The sequence below is a fragment of the Micropterus salmoides genome, unplaced genomic scaffold (assembly GCF_014851395.1).
Source record: "Micropterus salmoides isolate LMB-PRFRI ecotype aquatic unplaced genomic scaffold, ASM1485139v1 Ms_hic_scaffold_3, whole genome shotgun sequence".
In the NCBI taxonomy this organism is placed as follows: Eukaryota; Metazoa; Chordata; class Actinopteri; order Centrarchiformes; family Centrarchidae; genus Micropterus; species Micropterus salmoides.
The window spans coordinates 16,175,943-16,201,640 of NW_024042261.1; the positions used below are offsets into that span (position 1 = coordinate 16,175,943).

General features: G+C 40.1%; 2 protein-coding genes across 2 annotated transcripts; one reads left to right on the plus strand and one right to left on the minus strand.

The window, feature by feature from the left end:
* The first annotated feature begins 881 nt into the window (after positions 1 to 881).
* rps6kb1b (ribosomal protein S6 kinase b, polypeptide 1b) lies at positions 882 to 11,479 on the plus strand. Its single transcript, XM_038692617.1, is given in 16 exon segments — positions 882 to 1,063; positions 3,102 to 3,142; positions 3,235 to 3,355; positions 3,526 to 3,594; positions 5,438 to 5,585; positions 6,584 to 6,641; positions 6,969 to 7,069; positions 7,346 to 7,436; positions 7,832 to 7,922; positions 8,021 to 8,128; positions 8,235 to 8,297; positions 8,659 to 8,736; positions 9,378 to 9,485; positions 10,017 to 10,129; positions 10,528 to 10,540; positions 10,542 to 11,479. Coding segments are annotated over 16 exon segments (1,515 nt in total). The 5' UTR covers positions 882 to 994; the 3' UTR covers positions 10,785 to 11,479.
* Positions 11,480 to 11,957: 478 nt separating this feature from the next.
* slc33a1 (solute carrier family 33 member 1) lies at positions 11,958 to 21,345 on the minus strand. The gene is made up of 9 exons (XM_038692616.1): positions 21,119 to 21,345; positions 17,045 to 17,499; positions 16,783 to 16,936; positions 16,477 to 16,672; positions 16,152 to 16,351; positions 15,838 to 16,022; positions 15,628 to 15,745; positions 14,775 to 14,990; positions 11,958 to 14,627 (listed from the first exon to the last, which is right to left on the minus strand). The coding sequence occupies exons 2-9, from the start codon at positions 17,455 to 17,457 to the stop codon at positions 14,463 to 14,465; spliced, it is 1,647 nt and encodes a 548-aa protein (XP_038548544.1). The 5' UTR covers positions 17,458 to 17,499; positions 21,119 to 21,345; the 3' UTR covers positions 11,958 to 14,462.
* Between the last annotated feature and the right edge of the window lie 4,353 nt (positions 21,346 to 25,698).

Sequence of the window (25,698 nt, forward strand, 5' to 3'; positions counted from 1 at the left end):
TAAATAAATAATAGCATTTGCAAGCTGTTTTATGTACTCTTAAGACCATTGCTGTTTTCTGTAGACTACTACTCTAAGAGTACAAATATGCCGTGGTAACCACAGGTGTTAACCTTAACCATTAAGCGTTAACACGCTGATAAATGTCGTCTTCAAGGACCATTTGGTATTTTTAAACCTGGGCCCAATTTTATTTTGTTGCTGTTGTTTTTTTGTTTTACATATTTTGGTGTCTAAATGACTTGTAGGTTTTTATGTCACAAAATGGGCTTCTTTTTGCCACAGACAGCCTCCCTAAAGCATCCCTACCATAAACTGTATTAAAAAGATAAACCCAAGTGACTCCTGGTGATACGGTGGTGATGAGTTCAAAAGAAAAATGATTAAATCCTAAAAACTTTACTTCTTAAAATATAATTTGGATATATTAATATTATTATTACTATTATTATTATTATTATTAGTAGTAGTAGTAGTAGTAGTAGTAGTACCCCGCCTTTCGCCTTTATTGTTATTTGGATGTGTGTGATTAGAATGCGGGCAATTAACTGAACAGGCATCAACAACATAACATCTGATGTTTTCCTCAACGTGGATTTATTGTCTTTTTACGGTGGTTTTAGTAGAAAACAGAACCCATTTAAACATAATACATTCCAGTATTTAGTAGCAGAGTACGTGCATAAATGTTTAAATACAGCTGAGGTGTTACCAGAGACTGGATTCCGGATCCAGGTGCTTTTGATAAGGGCCAGGATTTGGAATACTTTATTGGAGGAGGTTTATTTAATATTTCTGAATGCACCGTGTGCTGTTGTTGTTTTATGACAAAATAAAACCAAACCTCTCAGGTTGCCGCCCCTTTTGTTGAGGGTTGCAGTGCGCATGCTCAGTGTAGTAGCCGGTTATGGCGGCGGTGTGTGTTTGTCCATGAGGTGGGGGAAGCCTGCTATCCTTGCGGTCTGTGACAGAGCGATTCGAGCGAAGCGCTGCCATGGCTGGAGTGTTTGACATTGATTTGGACCAGCCGGAGGAAAATGTCTCCGACGATGAGATTGAGGAGGTACTTTGATGGAAGATGTTAAACGTAGCTGCGAGAGTTTTCACAGCAGAAACACTTCATGCACAGCAGCTAGCTGCAGCTAGCCTGGTAGCCTGCCTGCCACCGTGGGCCTGCTCCTGCAGCCGGGGCTCTCGGGCCTTTTCAAACAGGGTTTACCGAGGCTAATGCTAGCTCGCCGCCTTTAGCCTGACAGCAATCATGACAGAGCTGTCACTTGTTCTGTCTTTATTTTACTAGTAACGATAGCGAGCGGTAAAATGCATGCGTTGTTCAGGCTGTCACGTCTAAAAACTACCGCTGTCATGTTGGGGTTGTGCAAGCAGAGCCTTACTTGGCCAAAGGTGCTGCAGTGATAAATGTGGCTCCGTGTGCAACAGTTTATTTTGGCAAGACTGACAGACCGAAACTATATGGAGTTAATTAAAGCTGTCGCCTGCGTGTTTCTGTTCACACAAGAGTCACAGCAGCAGCAGCAGCAGCAGCACAGAACTACTACAGACAGTCACTGCATTTAACATCAACCAACACTTAGTGTGATTGGGTATCTTGTTACAACAAAACCATCACTGCCTGCTATTAAAGGAGTAGCAACGTTACTCAACAGGAGATACACATATTTTCCATTAAGAGAAACAACTGTTCTGCTTTTGCTAAATATCATGTTGATGTTCATTTAGTATGAATTGGGCAACTATTCCTCATAATAGCTCTTGTTTGTTGGTATCACATCACACCCAGGTGTGAATGTGACACCAAACAACTTTGTAAAGAGGTAGATAGTTTGTCTAAAGTTTTGTACAGTAGTATATCTTTTGAGATTATTTTCATTACCGGGTAATCTGACAGTTAAATTCTGCATTAATCAATTTGTTGTTGTTTGGTCTATGAAATGACCGAAAATAGTGAAAATTGCCCTTCAGATTTTCCTTCAAATGTCTTGTTTTGTTCAGCCAGCAGCCCCAAAACCCAAAGACATCCACTTTACAATGATATCAAAACATAGAAAAGCAGTTCTGTTGATCAACTAATCGATTAATCGTTGCAGCTCTAAATGTAATTCAGTTTTATTCTAGCTCAGTAGTTATATGATGTCATCTAAAACAGGGCTGCACGATATTGGGGAAAAAACTGACATTGCAATATTTTTCTTTTCTGCGATATGACAAAATACAGGAATTTTCACCAGATGACTTCAAGTGCTCTATTTGAAAAGAATTAAGCATCCTAGAAATATTGGGGAGATTTGGTAAGGGAAATACATAGATAGTAAAAATAAATAAGCTGAAATATTTCTTTTTAGTCAGAATACTTTTTTTGAATGCAAACTATCCTTTCTTGAGCTTTAATGTAGTAAACATATTTTAAACTAAATGATTAAAGGAAAAAATAAAGAGCAGCTATACACCATCCCCCTGAGTGCTATACAGAAGTTTCTTTTCTTTTTGCATCCAAATCCACTGTTTCTGTGGTTTTCTCATGTTCCTCACTCATTTTCAAGTTGTCGGGGGCGTGGCCTGTTTTGGCTATATGATAAACTGATCAAGAACAATATTGTGAAAGGTGGTTTGCTGTGCATGCAGACTTCTGTTGTAGATGAGTCATGAAAAATGAGAACCGTGCAAGTTTTCCTTTTGTATCAAGCAGCAAAAATGTTGTTTGAGTTAATTTGACTTGACATTGCATTGTTCTGCGATGTGACTATTGCGCAAGGGCACATTGCGATGCGATGCTGAAATGTTATATCTCAAGTACATTTATTTTTTAGATTTGAATAACTTCTTCTTTATTTAATTGCAGCCATAATCCTGTTGATAGGAATTTATTTGTATAGGATGTCACATTTTATAAATGCTTTACTATCATAGTACATTTCTGTATTTCCTTTTTTTCTCCTTGTGTTGAAACACTTCTGTTACAAAATACAGAAATGTTCATATGAGGTCGAACGCTCCTACAGGTGTATTGTGTAAAAAAGGAAAAATGGAAGAAAGAATGACCAAAAACACTAAATAACTTGTGTTTTCACTTTTCCTTCCAGGCTCAAATCAATATCATGGACCAGTGCAGTGGATTTGAGTTGTAAGTATTCAATATGTCCACCTGTGTTTGTGTGATTTTTGCAATTGAATTCATGAAAGTGTGAGGACAATGCATTAAATGTGCCTCTGCAGCAACATGGACGACTGCGAGAAGATTGAGATATCAGAGGACAACGTCAATCAGGGGACGGAGAACATCAGACCGGAGTGCTTTGAGCTGCTGCGGGTCCTGGGGAAAGGTGGTTATGGAAAGGTACTTGTTGTAGAGAAGCAGCAGCAAGTCTTAAGAAAATACATGAGAAAGTTCACTTAACATGCACACACTCCTGTAGATTCCCTCTGTAATGTGAAGTACAGAGTGATTTTGAGTCAGAATTCCTTCAGCTGTTGATTTGATTATTTTATGCTTTCCCTTCTGTGCAGGTTTTTCAAGTTCGAAAAGTTGTTGGAGCCGCTTCGGGCAAAATATTTGCCATGAAAGTTTTAAAAAAGGTACTTAATTTTTTGCCCTTGTCAATGCCGAAATACAATCCAGCTTCAGTCACTTCAATTAGAGTTATGTACAGCTGCCTTCAGTTTGTATCCTATGAATATAATTGTATGCTTGTTATTACAAACAAACATTATGGTGCTTCTGTCTGCAAATACTGGCTGCCCTCGAAGCCTGTGGTGGGGTAAGATTTCACTGCTTGTTGGTAGATTGCCATATGTCCTGCTGCAGCCTTGGCACTTAAAACTCTCTGCCTCAGCCTGTTAGATTCAGCTTGATAGTCACACTGCTTCTGCTTGATTGGCTAAAGAGACCCCAGTGACACCTACCAGATTCCAACCAGTCCAACCATTTATGAAGCATCTCAGAGTACGAAATCAGCCCTGACTTGCCCAAAACTCACATTCACATATAGGCTTAGGAGTGAAAGCACTTTATCAACTTTATCTCAAACGAGGAAGATTTTCATGTCTTTCCAGAGAGCTGCAGAACTGTCCTAACCTGTTTGCACTTCCCAGCAGGCTGTAGTGGTAAGAGAAATATGCAGTTTACTTTTCAGAAGTGTGTAATTTATATGTTTTGATCAAATATATTCTTAGTCTCTCTATGGGCAAAACTAAGTTGTAATACAAGCAATATAATACTGTAATTAATATAGGTTTTCCTGCTTCACATTATTTCTAATTCAGCCTGTTTGTGTTTGAATGTGTTGACTGCACATTGAAACCATTGAGAAAAACTTTTTCTTTTTCTAAATTTTTCTCTTTATGCTGATACGAGTGTCATGTACCAGTCATGTCATTTAGTCTTAAATGAGAACTTTGATTCCTTGCTGTGTGTGTGCGCCCCCTACTCTGAGGTGGAACTACAGGGATTCTGAGATGCTTGATAAACACGGGCCAGACTATACAACAGAAGTAATGGCCAGTAGCATAGTAGAGCAGTTACAAGGGTTGCATTAATAGATGACGATTAGTTACTGTTTTTGGTCGTCCAGTAAAGTGAACAAAAGCCCCGTTTGTGAGTGAGAAGGGACTGAACACAGTCCCTAATTCGTATTCGGCCTAAGCAAAACGTGATCAAGAAATGTAAAGACATCTCAGTCAGCAAGCTATACTGCACCTTTAAAAATCAAAGGTCTTGTCACAGCCTCAGTCTGCCCGAGCTCCATCTGTTGTCGAAGTTCTAACACTCAAAGCTGAGACAACATTATTGCTGACATAAAGCTCTTCAGCACAGAAGTGGTTAGCAAACATAAACAGAACCGGGAGCAGTAGAAAGGAGCGGAACAGAAGGCACTGTACATAGAAAACCACAATAGTGATCAGTCTATTGACACCAGTAAACTCTATAGGATTGTAATCCACACACACACACACACACACACACATATATATATATATATATATATATATATATATATATATATATATATATATATATATTTATTATTATTATAAAAAAAAAATTTAGTATAGTTTTAGAGTAGTAAAGGCCTGTCGCTGTCTGAGCATAATTTCTAATAAAAATGTAGAAGTAGTATGATCTGCCTTGTTGAACTTTGTTTATTCATTAAACTACATTAGCAATAATTAAGAATTGGCGCTCGTCTATCTCAGTGACATAGTTGCCTAAATTGCCCAGCTCAACCACTGCCTCTCAGATGTTGTATAGTGGAATACTTGTCTCTATTAGTCATGCAGAGCAAACGAGCAAGCAGCTCGTCAGGCAGCGACACAAAGCCTGTTGGCAGGAAATGTTGTTTGGAGCATTTCACATCTGCATGGGTCAAAACATGACTTAACGTTGATATGCTTTTTCGGGGGTGGGGTGGGGACACACCAGGCTATGATTGTGCGCAACGCCAAGGACACGGCCCATACCAAGGCAGAGAGGAACATCCTGGAGGAAGTGAAGCATCCCTTCATTGTTGATCTCATCTACGCCTTCCAGACTGGAGGGAAGCTGTATCTCATTCTGGAGTACCTGAGTGGTTAGTACCAGAAATGTACACATAGACACACAACTGGACCATTGGCACCGCTTTGAATGATCTTGGCCAGGTTTATCAAGTTAGAGCCACTCAGACCCTCTCCATGCAGTATTTTGACTTCTGCCATCAGGGAGGAGGTACAGTTTTTTTTCCCCTGGGAGGGCCTAGTCAAACAATTATCTGAGATCATTTGTTCCCTCAGCTGTTGGGTTCTTAAACAAACTGTATTTCTAGTTGCTATTGCATACACACTTTAACAGAGGAGTCGTGGACTCTTAGTGCTTTTATAGCTCATTGCAACTTTATTCTGATTGCATCTGTTGTAGAGTTATTATATGTACTTATGCGTTTTTTTCTTTTTATTGTGTCGACTGTTTGCAAACCAAATTGCCCCTCAGGGACAATAAAGTCTGTCCACTCCAAACACTCATTCTGCAGGAAGATTTACGCATGCAGAGTAAGTGTGAAAACGCTGCTTGTATTTTAGTGTTTGCTATTGTGATTAATTGTGTCTACAGTCTAAATTAGATAAGCTTAAATAATCAGATTGCATAACTTTATCATAAGTCTGTTGATTCATTCACACAAACTTAGGATACACACACACACCGACAGTCTCTCTGTATCAAATTCTCACACCTTTGTTTTTCTCTACCTCTCGTATACACACTGGCAAAATGACAAAAAAATATTGCAGTACAGGTTGTAGCTTGGCTTCTCATTTCTCCTTTCCATCAAATGGCATAAGTATAATCTTGCTCTATCTTATGTATGGCAGTCTATTAATAGTGTGATTCATGAAGAAGGAATCAGGTTTCTGTTTGTGGGTCAGTGCCAAAACAGACTATCTAATAAGTAGAAAGGCAGCTAAACTTTCTACTTGTCTCCTCCGGGGTAGTCAGTAGTAAGAGTCACACAGCCTAACCTTTGGGGATGGTGGGAACCTACATATGCGTGTCACCCATGTTAATGGCATAAACATGTGTTCACCTGTGCAGGAGGGGAACTCTTCATGCAGCTGGAGAGGGAGGGCATCTTCATGGAAGACACAGCCTGGTGAGCGTTGTTCATCTTCATAGTAAATAGGGATGCACAGACATGTTGGCAGGACTATCGGCATCACTGTGGAAAATACCCGTTTCTGATTGGCTGGCAGGCGTCTGTTAAAATTGCACCTCAGGAAACCTCAAACGCAGTTTTGATCAGCAGTTTAACCATTTTCAAACTCAAGGTACAGTATATGAAACTTCTTACCAGTCAACTCTCACCAGTAAAATGACAGTCGGTTAAACAGACCAGTTCCTTATTTAGAAGTAAAGTGCTGTTTCTTGGCATGAAGTTGATATTTAAATATGTTCATTGTTTGTTTTGTTTTTTGTGTAGTTTTTACCTGGCAGAGATCTCCATGGCTCTGGGCCATCTGCACCAGAAGGGCATCATCTACAGAGACCTAAAGCCTGAGAACATCATGCTCAACAACCAAGGTGTGTGTGTGTGTGTGTGTGTGTGTGTGTGTGTGTGTGTGTGCGCGCACGCAAGAAATGAGCTCAGACCTTTCCTGCATATGTCCAAAAAAAGAAACAGTATTTAACCTTATAACATAAGCATCCATATGCACAAATATCACGCATGCCTCATGACTATAAGTAAATAAAGGTCTTATCGTGACTGAATGCAATTTTTGTCCAGTATATTCACCACAAAGGGGTGAAAAGGATTGTAAATGATTACTGAATATGTGTTTTTGTTTTTCCTTTCAGGCCATGTAAAGTTGACAGACTTTGGGCTGTGTAAAGAGTCAATTCACGACGGCACAGTCACCCACACTTTCTGTGGTACCATTGAATATATGTAAGTCAAGTCATTTTTATTTATATAGCCCAATATCACAAAGTGCTTCAAGAGGCTTTATAATCTGTACAGCATACAATCCCCTCTGTCAAAAAAAACAAATTTAAAATTTAACCGCGGGGGGGAAAATTGTAGAAACCTCAGGAACGCCAACAGAGGAGGGATCCCTCTTCCAGGACAGACAGAGATGCAATATATGTCATGTACAGAATAGATTCACAGCAGGAAATCATAGTGTATACAATTGTTAACACAAAAAGCGCTCTCTCATTTTCTTCCTGATCTCTCTCCCTCTCTCACATACAAACATGCTTCTCCTCCTTCTGTCATGCTTACCGTTGACTCCTTGACATTAGTTCATTAGTAAGAAATGTGCACTCACCTTCTTGTTGTAGGGCCCCCGAGATCTTGATGAGAAGCGGACACAACAGAGCCGTGGACTGGTGGAGTCTGGGCGCTCTGATGTACGACATGCTCACAGGAGCGGTCAGTTAAACATTTACAACATATGAAAAAAAAAGTTTCTACTTCTCTCTCACTATTATGCACTGTTATAAAATATGCATCTCTTTTTCCCGCTGTAGCCACCATTCACTGGTGAAAACCGAAAAAAGACTATTGACAAAATCCTGAAGTGTAAGCTCAGCCTCCCGCCCTACCTCACACAAGAAGCTAGAGATCTTCTGAAGCGGGTATCTCCTGTTTGTTTAAAGCGTACGCCGCTTGTGTTTATCCAGAATAAGTGTGGGGTTGCTGTGTGCTGTGTATTCTTCTGACTTTTGACTGCTGGTTGTACAGTTGCTGAAGAGAAACGCCTCGTCACGGCTGGGAGCGGGAACTGGAGATGCCACAGAGGTGCAGGTGAGAACGTGCAGGGGCTGGACGACACAACACACCAACTCCTACTGAGCACTGAACACCAGTATACTGCTTTTATATGCCAAAATTACAGTGCCCTAAGGAGCATGACTTACAAAATACTAAAATATTATTACCTAATATTTTCATCTGTGCAGCTGCAACACCCGCAGGGAAAAATACTCATTTTAACATTGTGTATGGAAGTTATTTATGATTTGCTTGTACTCACACTCTGATTTATTGGAAAAAGCTGTGGGTGCATGAATGGCAACTTGTTTTAAGTTTTCCCAGACTGAGAGGCTATGTTTTATGGTCGTCTGTTCATACAGTAACACTCTTGTTTGCATTTGATACCCCATAGGCTCATCCCTTCTTTCGACACATCAACTGGGAGGATTTGCTGGCTCGAAAAGTGGAGCCTCCCTTCAAACCTTTTCTGGTGAGTATCTGAGCAGAGCACTGGGAAATTCTGAATCGGATACTTCTACTTGTAGTCTTAGGGTGGGAAATATAAGAAGGTTAAATGTTTAAGTTAGATCTCTGTCAGCTCACAAATTTGGATTGTGAAATCCAGAAGGGTTTAATTCTGGTTGCCTGCTCAGATGAAACCAATTGAATTAGCGCTGCGATCATTAATCGATTAGTTGTCAACTATTAAATTAATCTTGAACTATTTTGATCATCGGTTTGAGTTATTTTTTAAGGAAAAAAGTCACAATTCTCTGATTCAAGCTCCTTAGCTCCTTCCAGTTCCATTATGTGAATATTTTCTGGCTTCTTTACTCCCCTATGACATTAAACTGAATATTTTTGGGTTGTGGACAAAAAAAGGCATTTGAGGATGTAATCTTGGGATTTGCAAAATACTGATATGACATTTTATAAACCAAACAACTAATCAGTTAATTGAGAAAATAATTCACGGTGAAAATATGATTAGTTGCAGCCCGAAACTGAATATGTTTCGGTAACTGAACCAGGGTCCTCTCTTGTTTCATACCCACGTGTTGTTAGTCGACACATCTTACTTATATTGCCGCACCTCCTCACCTGTGTTTGCCTTCTCTTCCATCTTCTCAGCAATCAGCTGAAGACGTGAGTCAGTTTGACTCGAAGTTCACCAGTCAGACGCCAGTCGACAGCCCGGATGACTCGACCCTCAGTGAGAGTGCGAATCAAGCCTTCCTGGTAACTTCTCGGACTACATTTCCCCATCTTTCTCTGACAGCTCGTTGATATTTTAAATTGGCAGTGTCTCTTGATCACAAAAGAAAAACTCCCCAAAGGTTCATGTTTTCAGGAACACGGTGAGAAATCACAGAACCTTTTACATGCAAAGAAGTGATTCATAAGCTTGTACTGAAATGTTGCATTTTGCATTCTTATCCTCTGTTATAAAGCATGGAAAACTCTGTTTACTTCTCTTTTCAGTTATTTAATGTTAACAAAAACACCACAGGTTTTCATGATAAACATGTAATTCTTCCATTTTGCCGCAATATAAGTTTGTATTGTCATATATTCAATCAATAAGACAACTCTGGTGTGCATAATAAGAAGAAACCAAACCAGTCAGCTGGAGCTCTTTGGCCAGTTAGATCTGGATCACGCTGCTGCTTCTGGCTCCGTAATTGATGATTTCTTCCTAGCGCTAGCTCTGCCTTTCAAATGTTCCCCAACCGTACCTGTGTTTTATCTCTGATGTCTTTGTTCTTGTAGGGTTTCACGTATGTCGCTCCATCAGTCCTGGAAAACATCAAAGAAAAGTTCTCATTTGAGCCAAAGATCCGCTCCCCTCGACGGATCATGGACAGCCCAAGAACCCCCCTCAGGTATGTCGGCGTGTCTGCAGCAGGCACTAGGGAGACAAATGTCTGACATTGTGTACTGGTTGACGTCCTTGACTGGTAAGCCCCCAGATTCCTACACTGGGCCTTACATTAATTACTGATATTGAGAAAAATATGGCATCTTAATCTACATAATGAAAATAATAATATACATGTTGTCTATTCAGTAATAATGTTGAGCTTTGGCTCGCTTTATCATGCACACTAATAGATTAAGCCCAGAAGTCTGTTCTCCTAAAACTTCTCATCTCAGTTCTGTTCTACGTGGCTGAATTTGGTTTCTGAAGACTGTTGAAATAGTCGGTAACATAGCAGAAAGACACATCATCAACAAATCTTCCATGTCGTTACAAATGCCTCATCTTTTCCTGTCTTTTCAGCCCAGTCAAGTTCTCAGGGGGGGGAGTGCTGGGCCCGGAGCCCCCTCCTTCCCGGCGGAGGACCAAGCGTCCTCCAGTCACCTCAGGACCAGGCCATGGAGCTGTCCACCCCAGAGCAAATGGACGTCACAACAAGCTCCGAGGCCTCGGCCCCTCTTCCCATCCGTCAGCCTGCCGGGGTCAACCTGGCTCAGATGAAGCAGCAAACCTATCCCGTCATGGCCAAACGGCCAGAACATCTACGTATGAACCTATGACCCACCGCGCCTCTTTAGGAGAGTTTATTTCTGTTTTTTTTTTTTCTTTGTTGATATTTTTTAAGAAATGAAGCAAAAAGATACGGATGCTAGAGACAATTAGAATCCCAAAATTGCACATCAGCACACTACATATACTGTCACAACTTGGGAGTTTGTGCATGGGTCTGGGATTCCAGCGTGCTGCAGTTAAAAGTGCTACCGACAACATCATTGTCTCACCACCACTCCTCTGACACCTCAGGTCTTATGACCTTTGTCTTCTGAACTGGACTAGTAGGACTGGAAATGTTTTGAGGAGCCTACAGCCTTTGTGCGAATTGGAAATCAAAGGCGATAATGTATCACACAGTATGCAAACGATCTACTCTAAAAATGCTGTTGGCCTCAATTCAAGACGGCGTCCAAAGTGCTGCTTTGTGCTGTTTGAATGAATGCCAGCAAGGAAGTTGCTTCCATGGGGAGATTTTGAGAGTTCTTAAACAGATGCTTCCTGGTTCTGAATGAAATGTTATGAATTAGGTTTACTATTGAAGATCAAAGAAATCATCATTGTGAGCAGCGGACAAGCAGAGGTTCTGATATTGATGAATATAGCTTAATGTCTTATGATGTTTTACAAAATGGATGTATTAACTGTGCTATACATCAACGATGAATCAGAGAGCCTCAATTAAACAAGAAAAAAAAAAAAACATGTTGACTTTTTACATTCTTTCGGCATTGGTGTTATGGATTGGCGTGTTTGATGTGGGACCCATACTTCATTCACATTATCTGCTCTTCGGGCGTATGACACAGGGATTTATCACTGGATAAGTTGACGCATCACCAGGCATAATTCAGCTTGATGCCACATTAGCGCCTCACTTCTCCCATCACCACCCAAAACCTCACACTGGTCATGGTGCTGCTTTGTGTATGACCCCACACCAGCCACCCAAGAGACTGTGGGCCGTGGCGGTGATGGGGACTCCCTGGAGTGATCTCAAATTAGAGACCGTGGCACCAGTTGATCTGGACACTGTCTGCAGTTGTGGGGTTTAATTCTCCAAAAACATGGGACAGCATTTATAACCTCTTGCATCAGCGTTCACTTGTTTAGGAGGGAAACTTTAGAAATCCTGAAAAGCAAGGAAAATTACAATAAAATGTAAAAAACAGAGTGCGTCGTGTTTTTTTCTTTATAATCTGTATTCAAAGTTTCAGGAAAAACAAACTACATATGTTTTAAATTACATTATTTTTCAACATTGGATCTTATGAATGTCCAACTTCATTATCAAAACATCAGAGCACTGCTGCTAATATATTTAAATGTATCGCTATACTGTCACACTGCAATCCTTTATATGATTGGGGATTCAGATGTAAACAAAAGTTGTGCAATTTAAAAAAAAAACAAAATCACTAATTGTCATAAAACAAAAGTCTTCAATAAAAGGTTTGTGAGGTAACATTTCAAGATGCATTAAATTCTCTGTAGCTGAAATAATAGTTCACCACCACTTAAAAGCCTTTTTTTTTTTTTTTAAGAAACTGAAGTCAAATCCTAAAAACCACATTATGAAACCTAACACACATGTTGCTGTAAATGAACGGTCACACAGTTTAGTATGTCAAAAAAATCAAAACATAAAACGTAGTGTTGCCCTATTATTGGCAAAAGGCTCTAAGGATGGATTGTTGTGACATTACAGTGTTGTACTGGCACAAATGAACATGAAAGGCCTAAAAAACATCACAGCAACACCATGTAGTATGGAAACTAATAGGAGTTGCCCAGTGTGAGTTTAATGTACAGCATAAGGGACTAATTGCATTTCACAGGAATCGGCGGACAAAAGAGAAAAAATAACCACCATTATCTGGAGACGTTTGACATTTTACGTCGATTCACAAAGACAGCAATCGAAATCAGAAACTATGCAAAATGTGATAAAAATTCAGTATTTTCCTCTTGTGTCCTCATATGAACCCTGATTGTGTGCTTCAGCATTTACATTTGACAGAGCCGTTGGATTCTTTTCAATGCTGGCTTTGGAGAAAATACTGTAACATTCAATTCTATTGTACAATATGCAAAACAAACAGAGCATTGGCTTATCGAGTTTCTCGCCAAGGCTGCTGGTCTGGCATCTGAATTGTTTTCTTTCACCTGCATACTTTTCAGGCTGGTGGTAATGTCCCACTCAGATGGGATCTGCTAAGGGACCCTTCATCTACACTGCAAATGGTGTTTTAATTAGGACTCCTGTAATCGTATGTTGCATTAGTAGTTAGTTTACAGTATATTGGCCTTTAGCATGCAACGTGTCTCAATAACGTGTATATAAATCTAACAAAAAAAAGAAATATGCATGTTTATTGTGAATATTATTTTTCTTCTTGTGACCTAAAAATAACTTACCAACCAGGCCCAATTGATAAACAAGATGTTCCAAAACTTAAAAGCTGCACTGTCCAGTATTGCTACTTAAGTAAAGTGTGGAAAAATAAAAACATTACTCCAACCAAAAAACATTTAATATCTTAGACATTAATTTAACCATTGGTGATATTGGTCATATTATATATTGATATCTTATCCATAAATCACTGTGCAAATTAAAATCTTTGTAAGGAATGTGTGTGTAGAAACAGAGAATCAACTACAGTAACGAAAGCAGGCATGTTTTGTGTAAACTACCAAATTACAGCATATAAATGAAAACAGTGTTACGCAATGAGTATTCATCGTTTTCAGTGCTTCATTTTCAAATGACTGTAATATTCCCTGCCTGTGTTTCACTGCAGCTCAAACAAGGTTGGCTTCTAGAGACTTTGAAAAACTAAACAAGGCACACATTATTTCAGAGGAAAGAAATTTAAATAATTATTGGTTCAGATCTGAGTCCAACAGCAGAGAAAGATGTTCTTTACACTGGGTTTAAATCATTTGGATTCACAGATGGGTTGAGTTAAACAGCATCAGGACAGTTCAGATAGTCTGAAGTCAAACTCAAACTGAGTGCATACAGTCAGTTCGAAGAAGTGCATTTGTATGCTTTGCTTTTCTTTTCCCTTAAGTATCCCTTTAATATAGATGAAATGGTGACTGGCCAGGAAGGTAAACAAGTCGGTCTGAAGTGCTGAGTTTACTAAAGCTTAAAGCTATTTAGGGCAAAAGGCAAACACTGCACAGAACAGCTTAATTTGTACTTCGCACACAGTTAACTCAACAATCTGGATATCCAAGCAGGTTAATACAAACCCAGAAAATGATTTAACCATATCCTTTGACTCGGCTCTGGTTTGGTTAGGCTGTTTTAAGCAGCAGAATATGGTTTCAGAACGAACAAAGAAAAAAAATTTCTGCAAAAGTTAACTAGTCTGACCAGTTGTTGGGAGTTTTCAGGGCACAAACACAGGTAGCACAAGTAACAATGAGATGGATTTATAGCTCCAGAGAGACAATGGTGTCTTCCGTAAGATTTATGTACTTTAAGGTGACAGAGGTGAGAAAGTGTGAGTGTGAGGGTTTTCTGAACGTAGCAGCTAGAGAAGGACCAGAGGGACAAAACCAGATGGATTAGAGTGGAATGACCGTGTGTCCGCCATTCAGTCATAGTTGGAGCACAGTATGCAGAGCTGCAAGAAAAATAAAGACTCTGTGGTACTGCTGATACAGTGTCATCACTAATTAGCTCTGCACCTCCATGCAGCGGGGCTCTGTTCCTGCAGCCGCCTCATTTTCTTCCCCAACCACAACCACCACGCCAAACCGATCACAACACACACCACCGACTCCACGTAGTAGCCGTCCAGTGTTGTCACACAAGTACCGCCCTCCTTAACGCACAGCTGGAGAAGGGGACAGGGACACAAAAGAAGAATTGCTCATTTATAAAGTCTAGGTAATCACATACACTGCTGTGCATATCCCCCCCCCCCCCCCCCCCCCCAACTCTCCCCCTCTCCCCCTCTCCCCCTCTCCCCGTGCTTACTTACCCCTGCCTCGTCTGGAGAGCCACAGCTCTGCCCGACGGCCCCCTGACACTCCTTAGAGGTCAGTGGATCCACCATCCACAGAGCCACAGTGGACGGCCAGTTTCCACCGAGGTTAGTGACTGTGTTCAGCAGAGTCATGTAGGTGCCGCCGATGAGGGGGTCACTCACTTTGGCATGGAAGGCCATGCAGGCCACGTACATACTGTACAACGCCACCTGAGGGTAGCAACATGAGAAGCATTTGTTCAAACTGATCATGACATTTAAAGACTTCATTCCTGTCACATCAACTGTATGTTTCTAACTGTTGTGTGGATCCTCATGACCGGATAACAAAAAAAAACAAGATTTTAGATTTATTTCTGTTGCACAGTGACATCTGGGGGCAGAGAGAGGAAATGAGATAAGGTTCATAGAAAAAGACTACTTGTTGGCCTTTATGTACCTGTGCATTATACCTAAAAAATGAGACGTTAACATCCATTAGTGTGTCTACAACATAATAGATTACATACAGAATTTCCTTTTAATTCCTACAGTAATAAAGCCAAACAACAAGAGTCATGCACTCTGAGGCTGTACTTCGGCATGCGAACATGCTCACAATGATAATGCTAACATGCTATTGTTAAGCAGGTATAATGTTTACCATCTCAACAGAGTATTTCCAAGGACCATGCCGCTAACATGTCTAACAATGACAAATTGCAACCAACTGCCTGCTGTGCTCAATCAGAGTCATATTTGCTCATTTCAGCGAGTTCCTGTCACCTGGAAAAAACTGTGCTAAAAGACTGTGCTAGAGACAGAAAAGAAAAACAAGACAATAAAGAAATTAACAGAAAAAACAAACCTGGTGCAGTGCATAGCTAACAAGCACTATGGCGTAGTAGTAAAGAGGTAACCCTCCTTCATGTTTTACACTGGGGGTCCACCACACCAGCAGAGCGTACTCCAGTCCTATGAGCAACCTGCCACCACAAAGCAACACCATTCTGTTAGTGTTTAGCTTACCGAATGTGTGTAAGCATGGGTTTATGTGCCCCTGTGTGTGTGTTATAACCTGAAAGGGAAGGCCTTGTAGAAGACATCCAGAGGTCTGGGACCTGCTGTGTATTTACTGATGATCACAGGTAGTAGGATCTGCAGGGGCACCATGGGCACTGCCAGCAATGCCAGCTGCTCCTTGGGAACTCCAGCCTCCACCAGCTTCAGACCCGTCACTGCATCTGCTGCGGAGAAGCCAATCTGAGAGAAGACACACGAGAAATCTCCTCATTCACGATGAATACTTAATGTTAAGCAGCAAACATGCAAAAGCAACACTTTCAAACTTATATTTCAAAAGGTAAAACAAATATTTAAAGTACTAAGTACTTTAGCAGTGAGAAGCAGGACACAGAAGGTGAAGACTGTGGGCATCTTGATGATAGAGAACAGCAGCTTATAGGTTTCCATGACACCCTGTGTCTCCTCATGCACCCTCTTCTTTCCTTTGCTGTGCTCATTTTCCCTTTTAATGATGGCAACCAATGTGGTGGAAACCAGGAAGACCACTCCCCAAAAAAACAAGAAGTCTACAGCGGAAGAACAGAAAGCATTAGGAAATTCACTTCCATCCCCCAAAGTACTGTTGCGTTGTAAAGTATCACATGAATTATAATTTATCTTGTTAATCCATTAGGTCAAGGATAGGTAATACCTGACAAGGTGACGATGCCTGTGTCCTTGGGCTCTATTCTGAGGTATGTATTGCAGAAGTCTGCAGACTCCAGGGCCAGAAAGAGCACGTTCCCCAGGAAGTAGCCAGCTGTCTGGCCCACAGAGTTGCATGTAGAAGCATAGCCCACATTCTCTCTGGATAACATAGTCAGGGCCCAGCCATCCACAGCTATGTCCTTTGAGGCAGAGAAGATACAGCCTTTGACGAATGGCACAGAAATGATCTACTTGAATGTATTTCTCTTCCTGAATATGTGTTTGTGACACAGTGTTCATGATTTCCTACCTGTGTGGCTGCCAGGAAGGCAAGCATAAAGAAGACTGCAGTAAGTGTTACCACACTCGGTCCTCCCTCACTCTGCAACAGTGAATTGACCGTCATGGAAAGGTAGAGCATGAAGAGGCCCAGCAGGTACTGTGTGGGCACCAGCCATGACTTTCTGCAGAAATCAGGTGGGAGGATTGACAGTGGAGAGAAATAAGGGCAGCAAAAAGAATCCACACAGATGAAAACATCTACATTAACAGTATACACGTGTCCTTCTTACCTTCTGCCAAACCTGCTGAAGTAGAGAGCGTCCACCAGTGGCGCCCAGAGAAGCTTGAGACTAAATGGCCAGAAGACAAAGCTGAAAAAGGCTTGGTCTTTATAGCTGACACTCTTACTCTGCAAGATCAGAGGGATGCTACCAGCCAGTCCCAGAGGAATCCCTTGCAGCACGTAGAGGAACAGAAGCAGCAACACGTTCCCTAACTCGCCACGGATCCCAGGACGGACTCTGTGCCTCCTGTCCTCAGAGTCAGACCCTTTGATAAGACCCTCTGCCTCCTCTTCCACTTCTGGTTCAGAGGAGCTCATCTCTCCCCTGTCCATGTCTCTCATGTGTTCAGGAGAGAGGGCGGCACCCGCCAGCTTCCGCTGCCGCCCGTTCTTATGTGTGATCAAATCTGAATGCTCCATTTTGGAGCGGTGGGCATCAAACCCGCTGTGCCCTCAACAAACCTGCAAAAAAAGATGAGAGAGAACTACTGAGACAGCAAAACAGGCATTAACTGAAAGTCTCTGAAGCCCCCATGAATATGTTCATTTATGTAAATCCCACTATTTGAAAGCAGGCAAGTTATGGAAAGAAAGGCTGCAGCAACAACAAAAAAACTACAATACAATATTGAACCAACAGGTTTGTCTAATGCTAGTACGTCTTGTCATTCTGAATATGCGGATGCAAACAGCCAACAGTGGTGATATATGGACTGCACTTGATCAAACAGCTGGTCAAGTGAATTTCTGACTGACTATAATGATGATATGACGCTCATCATGTGTGCTGTGCACACTATACACACGCTGCATATGACAAGCAGACACCTGTGCAATTAGTTTGTAAAGAAATTAAAAATTGAGACAGTCAGTCATTATTGGGGTGAAAGGTGAAGGTGACACTTTCAGGGTCCCACGGAAAATTGAATGTTGAATTTAAAATGTCTTGTAGTTTATATCCTCCTGAGACCCAGCCCATTGACTTATGTCCACCGTAGTGGACATTTGAGTTTCATCCCTCTCCTTTAAATCTTTTGTGCTAGTCTCTTAATTCCTGCTGTACTGTACAGAGGACATCCTGGGCTTTTCAATGATATGTTATTTGATTGGCTGGGAGGCCGGGAACCCCCTCTATCTTTCAATCCAAAATGGACGGCATAGGAACAAGCACATTTTATGGAAAGATAAGAGGTGAGTCAAATATTGTTTGTCTATGGTTTTGTTACTATGATAATCATATATTTTCTTGTTCATTAAGGTGTTAGGAATCATATATTTAGTTCTGATAGCAAATACATTATGTATCTTTTGAAAAATTTGCCATTTTATGAATGTCAACTATAGTGGACATCAGGACTATCTTCATGTAAATAATGACTCCACATTTTTATAGGAAACAGAACTGAAGCAGAAAGAATTCTTTACAAAATAGTCGAGGGAGATTCAGATTTAGAGTTGTCAGATGATGAGAGAGATGAGGATGAGTTTCAACCAGTGAGAGAAGACGGTGATGAAGAAGATGAAGATGATGCAGAAGGCTCAGTTGAAGGGACAGATGCAGACACAGAGTCAGACACAGACAGGGATGAGCAGGAAACTCGACGCCCCCTGTGGGCCAGGAGTAATATGTATGTTTGATGCAGTTCCACAATTTTAAATTTAGCTGCATTGAGTTTTTATTTATCATTTATTAATCTTTTTTTCCCTTCATATCAGATTTGCACCTGTGTTACCTGGGCTTCCTGTGTGTCAAGATGACCCTACAACACGTGCAGACTGGAGTCCAATTGAATACTTTTCACAGTACATTGACAACAAGGTCTTTGAAGATTTGGCAACATACACAAATCAAAGAGAGCTGCAAAGCAGAGGAGTGTGTATGAACACTACACCACAAGAAATAAAAATCTTCTTTGGCATTTCAGTCCACATGGCCTGCCTTGGCTATCCCAGAATTAAAATGTTTTGGGCCAAAAAAACTAAAGTGCCAGTCATAAGTAGCAAAATGTCTAGGGATAGATTCTTCAGGATAAGAAACTCCCTCAAGATTGTCAATGACCTGGCTGTAACAGAGGAAACAAAGAAGGCAGATATTCTTTGGAAAGTTAGGCCAATACTCGATCGTGTACGGCAAGGCTGTCTCAGCCTTGCAAAACCAGAGAGGGTCTGCATTGATGAGCAAATCATCCCATTCACAGGCCGTTGTCCAGTCAGGCAATATGTTCCTGGCAAGCCAAACCCTACTGGCCTAAAGGTCTTTGTCCTCGCATCCCCAAATGGTCTGATGCTTGATTTTGAAGTCTACCAAGGGAAGAATACCTTTACAGTCCAAAGGTTAGGAGTTGGAGCTGCAGCAGTTCTACGCATGGTTGAATCTGTTCCAAAAGGAAGCCACATATTCTTCGACAGGTACTTCACAACCATAGATCTATTGGATGCATTGCTGGCAAAGGGCCTTCCTGCAACTGGAACTATAATGAAGAACCGTGTCCCAAAGCTGTGCCAGCTGCCAGAAGACAAACAGTTGAAAAAAGAGGGGAGAGGAACATCAGTGTCAGTGGCCAGAAAGAGTCCTGAGCTGGCCATCACAAAATGGTTCGACAACAAACCAGTGCTCATGGCATCCACTGTACATGGGAAAGACCCAGAAGACATCTGTACCAGATGGTCCAAGAAAGAAAAGCACATGGTCCAGGTTAAAAGACCAGCAGTAATTAAGCAGTATAATGACAACATGGGTGGCGTGGATCTTTGTGATCGCATGCTTAGCTTCTATCGTATGTCAAGCAGGACCAAGAAATGGACATCGCGTGTGATCAGTCACTTCTTTGATGTTGCCATCACAAACTCCTGGATACAATACAAGTCTGACAGCAAAGCTCTGCACAGAGCATCCAAGAACACACATCAGTACCTGGACTTCAAATTAGTCCTAGCTGAAGAGCTGTTGGAGAGTCCGGAACTGGATAACAGCTGGGAAGAGAGTGAGGATGAGTATGAGCCACCATCTAAAATGAGGATCCCACAACCAGAGCCATCTGTGCGCAGACTAGGAGCCATGCACATGCCTGAGATGATGGATACCAAGCATGCAGAAAGATGCAGAAATAAGGGCTGCAAGAGCAAGACGTACATGAGATGTACCAAATGCAAGATGTTCCTCTGCATTACCAAAAAGAGAAATTGCTTCCAGGACTATCACCACTAACAAAGAACATACTAAGAACAAAATGAAGAGTGAAGAAAAACTAGATTGGATTCAGTTTGACAGAAGAAATAAATCCCCAAAAAATCAGTTTCACATTAGTTCTATGTTCATTGTTCAAATAACTCAAGGATTAAAGGGGACCAATAAAAGGATTGAATAGTAAAGATATATTTGCAAAATGTAAGGAAAAGTGTTCAAGAATGATAAATGTGTCTATTTTATAATCAAAATGTCTGCATTCTTGTATAATAGTCAATTTACAGCCCAAAATGTATGTATTCTTAGTTAAAAAAACTCTATAATCTGGTAAAATTTGTATCTACCAAATGTGTCTGTTTTCGTACTCAAATGATCCTGTCGTCTACTACAGTGGACATGCTGTAAAATAAAAATAAAAAATAAAAATAAAAATGTGTGAATTGTAGGATGGTTTTTTAACCCTGAACAGGTCTGGAATCACAAAAAAATATGATTAGGAAAAAAATATTTTCCTTGGTTCTCAGGAGGATATACCGTATGGTAAAGTACAAGCAAAAAAAGACAAACTGACCGACCACTGTGTGAAAAAAAGTCATAAACTAATACAATGTGTGCACACTGTTTGGCTCGCTGACACCATCAGTCTCTGGCAGAAAGCAATTAAGGCTTATTATAGAGCAGATAAATCAATTAATGTGTAGCTGTCCACATTAATTTACCAGTTATTATGTTAGCCTAAAAATATAAGGAGATTCATTTAATTTACATATACAAAACGATACAATATATGTATATTCCAGTAGAATAATTAGGGCAAATATAAAGACATACAAAGGGCATGTATGTGGTGAAAAAGTAAAGTAAAAGACAAGCAGTAATATGATTCATACATACCTGGTGATGATGACAGCATGCCAAATTAACAAAACAGAACTAAACGGCTGAATTACGGAGCCATTCAACCGGAAACCCGATTTTATTCTGTGTTTATTCAATCTCTAACTGGCGCCATCTTAATAAAAATAAGAAAATGACTACCGTTTGAGTTAAAACTGATTACAGCAGTGAACATCAAAAACACAGAAGGACGAGGAAGCGCGGCGCGTGCGACGTCTAAATGTGTCCGGCTCCTACAGCTGACGTGTCAAAACACAACTGCGTGTAGTTCCGCTTCAGTGAAAATATATCATACGGGACAAATAACCTACAATTATTTTGTAATGAATGTTAGACAGGCTCAACAAAAATCTAAACACAAAGTGCTGTTGGAATAACAATGTAATACCAGAAGAAAAGATTTTCAATTAAGTGTACTTTTAAGCCCAAATCATGAAATTCGAGCCTGTAATCACTTTCTGAGACTGTCCTCATCAAGTCAAGTCACTGTTATTTATAAAGCACATTTAAAAACAATCAAAGTTGACCAAAGTACCAAACAAAGTTATACAATTAAAAAGAAAGATTTTCAATTAAGTGTACTTTTAAGCCCAAATCATAAAATTCGAGCCTGTAATCACTTTCTGAGACTGTCCTCATCAAGTCAAGTCACTGTTATTTATAAAGCACATTTAAAAACAATCAAAGTTGACCAAAGTACCAAACAAAGTTATACAATTAAAAATAAATAACAACAGATAGGCCTAAATGAAAACAGGCCAATGAATTATGACATACAACAAAAAAGTAGAAAAACAATACAGACAAACACAAGTGTCCCTAAACAGACTCACAGATAGTTTATCCCACAGTCTCGGGGCCATCACTGAAAAGGTGGTTTGTTTTCATAACTCGAATGTCCTCCCAGCAACAGTGGGCTGTTGAGATTTGGTCCTCACCTGCGTGCGCGCACACACGCACGGGCGTGACACACACATTATTAACTTAGGGGCTGTTTCCTCAGAGGTTGGAAATATCACACCAGCAATGACATAATTTCCACAAAACACCCAATTAACCAGCAATAATTGTTACTACACAATATGTAATTATAGGAATGACTCTGTCGGTCTGATGGTTGATCATTCTGTCCACCACTTTGGTCCAGACTGAAATATTCTAACAACAACTATTTTCTGATTGATTGCCAGACATTCATGGTTCCAACATGGTAAATTCTTATGACTTATAGGTGATCCATTGACTTTCCCTCTAGCGTCGTCATGAGGTTGACATTCGTGCTTTTGAGTGAAATGTCTCAACAACTGTGGGGTGGATTGCCATGAACTTTTTACACATTCAAGCCCCCCTCAGGATAATGAATTAACAGTGTCCTGAAATTCAAAAGATGCTTTGTGTCGGTGTATTATGTTACATTTACATGAAGTAAAACTAAGAAAGAACATTTAAAACAACAAGCAAATCCTCAGATATCTGAACAATACATTTTATTATTTTATTAATTGTAAAGCCCATATCACATAAGTAGGATTTTTTATATAAATAAAGATTGATTAATTTATAGATTCATTATTATTTTAAGTCTATCACTGTGATCATGCCTTTGATGTTTTTCATAATGAGCAGTTTTACAGTTTTGCTGTCTAAATTAATCAAAAGAAGTCACAGAATGACATCAGATATCTGAGACTGCCAGCTAAAGATGACAGTTACAGTTTGACTTCTGTCATTGTTTGAAGTACGCTTTCGCATTTCTCTGTGTTGTCTAGTAAGGATATGTGAATGTGACCTCAAGCTTGTTCTTGATCCATGGTGGTAAGTGACCATCCTGTTAATAAATACAAAATAATCAGCATATGTTATTATTGATTCATAGCAGTGAGACACTAAAGGGAGACTTGTAACTTTCAGGTGTTAGTTTGTAACTCTGAGGATCCAAATTAGAGTGTAAACACAAAATACATTAAAAACAAAATTAAGAAGAAAGTCTTAAACAGAAACCATACTGAAACCTTTTCTTTGATCAAAAGATCTTTGGGCACAGTAAAGGTTATGATGCACCTATCACACCCCATTCGAATTAGAGGTAATGAATAACGTCACGCTCTGCCTTGTGGTTACCATGAGTGCATGTGAAGCTGCTTATCCCCACAGATGACATGTGACACCACACAGGCATATTTGGGTGGATCAGCATGTGATAACAGGCGCACTGTGAAGCTGCAGTTGTAACTACGTGAGAGGGTTTGTCAAACTATCACAAATAGTTCAAATATCAATATTAAACGAAAAGCTTTGCTCCAATCATTCATGTTTGTTTAACTTATTTTCAAGGCTGAATTACTAACAAAACTGGTCATCTGCCTAGGGCCCCTAAAGGCCCCATATTTATTATGTCTCAACTGGTTTGTGGTAGTCTCATTAACTGAAAATTTGTTTGTGAACATGCACCAATAAAAGCACAATATCAACTCTTATTATGTGGGCCTGCATTATCACTTGCCTTGTCTACCTGTCTTCTAAAGGTGCTCTGTGTCAAAATAAACATGGTGCATATTCCTAAATAAATAACCAGAGGGATGACAAGGGCCCACAGGTCGTTGCAGTCCCGTGTGGATTAATCCAGCCATGCTCAAGGTGAAGTCTGTTTCACCTGTGAGAGTTGACTAAAGAGTACTGTTGCTATGGTTAAGTTAATATTATTTGTGCACTGGTTTAGAATGATGGTTAAAGTTTGACTGGTTTTCACAGACACCTACCATCAGAAATTAGTATCTTACATGACCATGTTAATAATTGTGTGGTGTAAAGTGTTATTCATTAAGTTTTCCACAGGGTGGCGCTGACATCATCACATCTGACTGGTTCTCCACCTCTGGTTGTGCGCCTGAAAATGTTTTAACATCCCATCACAGGAGTGTTTAATTAACGTTTCCATTTAACCTGTGAATCAAATGAACAACTCCTCAGAATCATTTTGTCATTTCCAAAAGCAGTACGGTTCCCAAACATTTTCTGGCAAGCCCCAACCTCTTTGAAATGTTGCAAATGATTCTTCAAATCTTGATAGCCTTGCAAGCACCAGGGCAGTCTTGTTTCTGAATGAGAATCATATTCACAGTGTAATGCAAAGGTGGAACTAATAACATTAATAATGGCTCTGTTCCAGCAGTTATTGCAATGCTATGCAACAATTATTAAGGTTATAAGTTACACATCAGTGTTTCATGACACATTTCCCCCAGGTTGAAAACTATTGCCTTACCACTTTTGAAAAGTAATTTCTTTAAGACAGCTTGGTATGTTGTCTCTTATACCTGGAGAAAACACTTACTAGTTAAAGGTAGCTAAGAACTACAAACTTGCTCTGTACAAAGTGGAATGTGACATCTGTCTGTTTGACTAACTTGTGTCTTTGCTGTGACATTCCTCTTTAACTTTCCAGGCTGGAGATGTCTGACAGCATGTAATAATCTTCATGTAGAAAAAATGTGCACACTGAAACTACATTATTATTAGCAAAATAAAGAAATTGTGCAAGAAATATATGTCAAAGGCAATCACAAAAGCCACACATGGATATGTGAGCCTGAAGCTAACTTATGTTATTGATGTTGTCTGAAAAAGACATAGAATAAGGAAAAGTCCTGGAACTTACGGTAGAGTAGATGTGCTAAAGAACAGGGGGTACCTCTCACATACCTGCTGCTACTGCCTGACAGAGTCTGAGGTATGAGGCTCTGTAGATTGTATATTAACAGGACTAACAGGCGCTGGGTGGTTCTGTGAGACTATAAAAATGTGTCAACTGTAAGAGAGAGTTATCCCTTTAATACCACCTAAAAGAGCAAGGCTGTATTGAGCTAATATTGCATTTATATGATTCAGTACTGATTAATTTGTCAGAAAATGTTGTATATTATCATAAATGTTGACACAATACTGCAATAAAAATGTAATTAGAGTGATACAAGATGTCTATCCATATCATCCTGTGCCCCTGTCATAACCCACAATTCTGTCTGCCTTCAGATTTACCTGTGTACCTGTCCATAACCAGTCCTCATTAAGCATATACTTTTACTACAGCACAACCTGTCTGCATAAGTGTATTAATTTCATCACTAATATACACCCATCTACCACAGTATTGTATATTGTATTCCTCTATTTTAACAAATGTACTTTTTATGTCTTTGTATTTGATTCTCTTTTTCTCATTACTCTTTCAACTTGTGTGATTTTCTTTCACACATTTTGACCGTGAGAACAAGAATGTCATTGGCAAGGACTGCTTTTCTGTAAATGTTGTGCATATGAGAAATACAGAGTTTGAACTTGATTTGTTGTGGTCACTGAAAGGGGGGATCAGCACAAGTTCCTATATTATTCAAGCATTTAAAATATAATACTTTGGACACCCCTAACTATTTGAGATCCCATATCTCATATGTATATATGTAAAGATTAAGCACCAATATATTTTAACATGATCAGCCAAAGTCTACCATGCTGTCTAAGCCCAGCCCCCATGGGGCCACTCTCTTTTTCTGGATTGAACTTTGTGCTCCACCCAT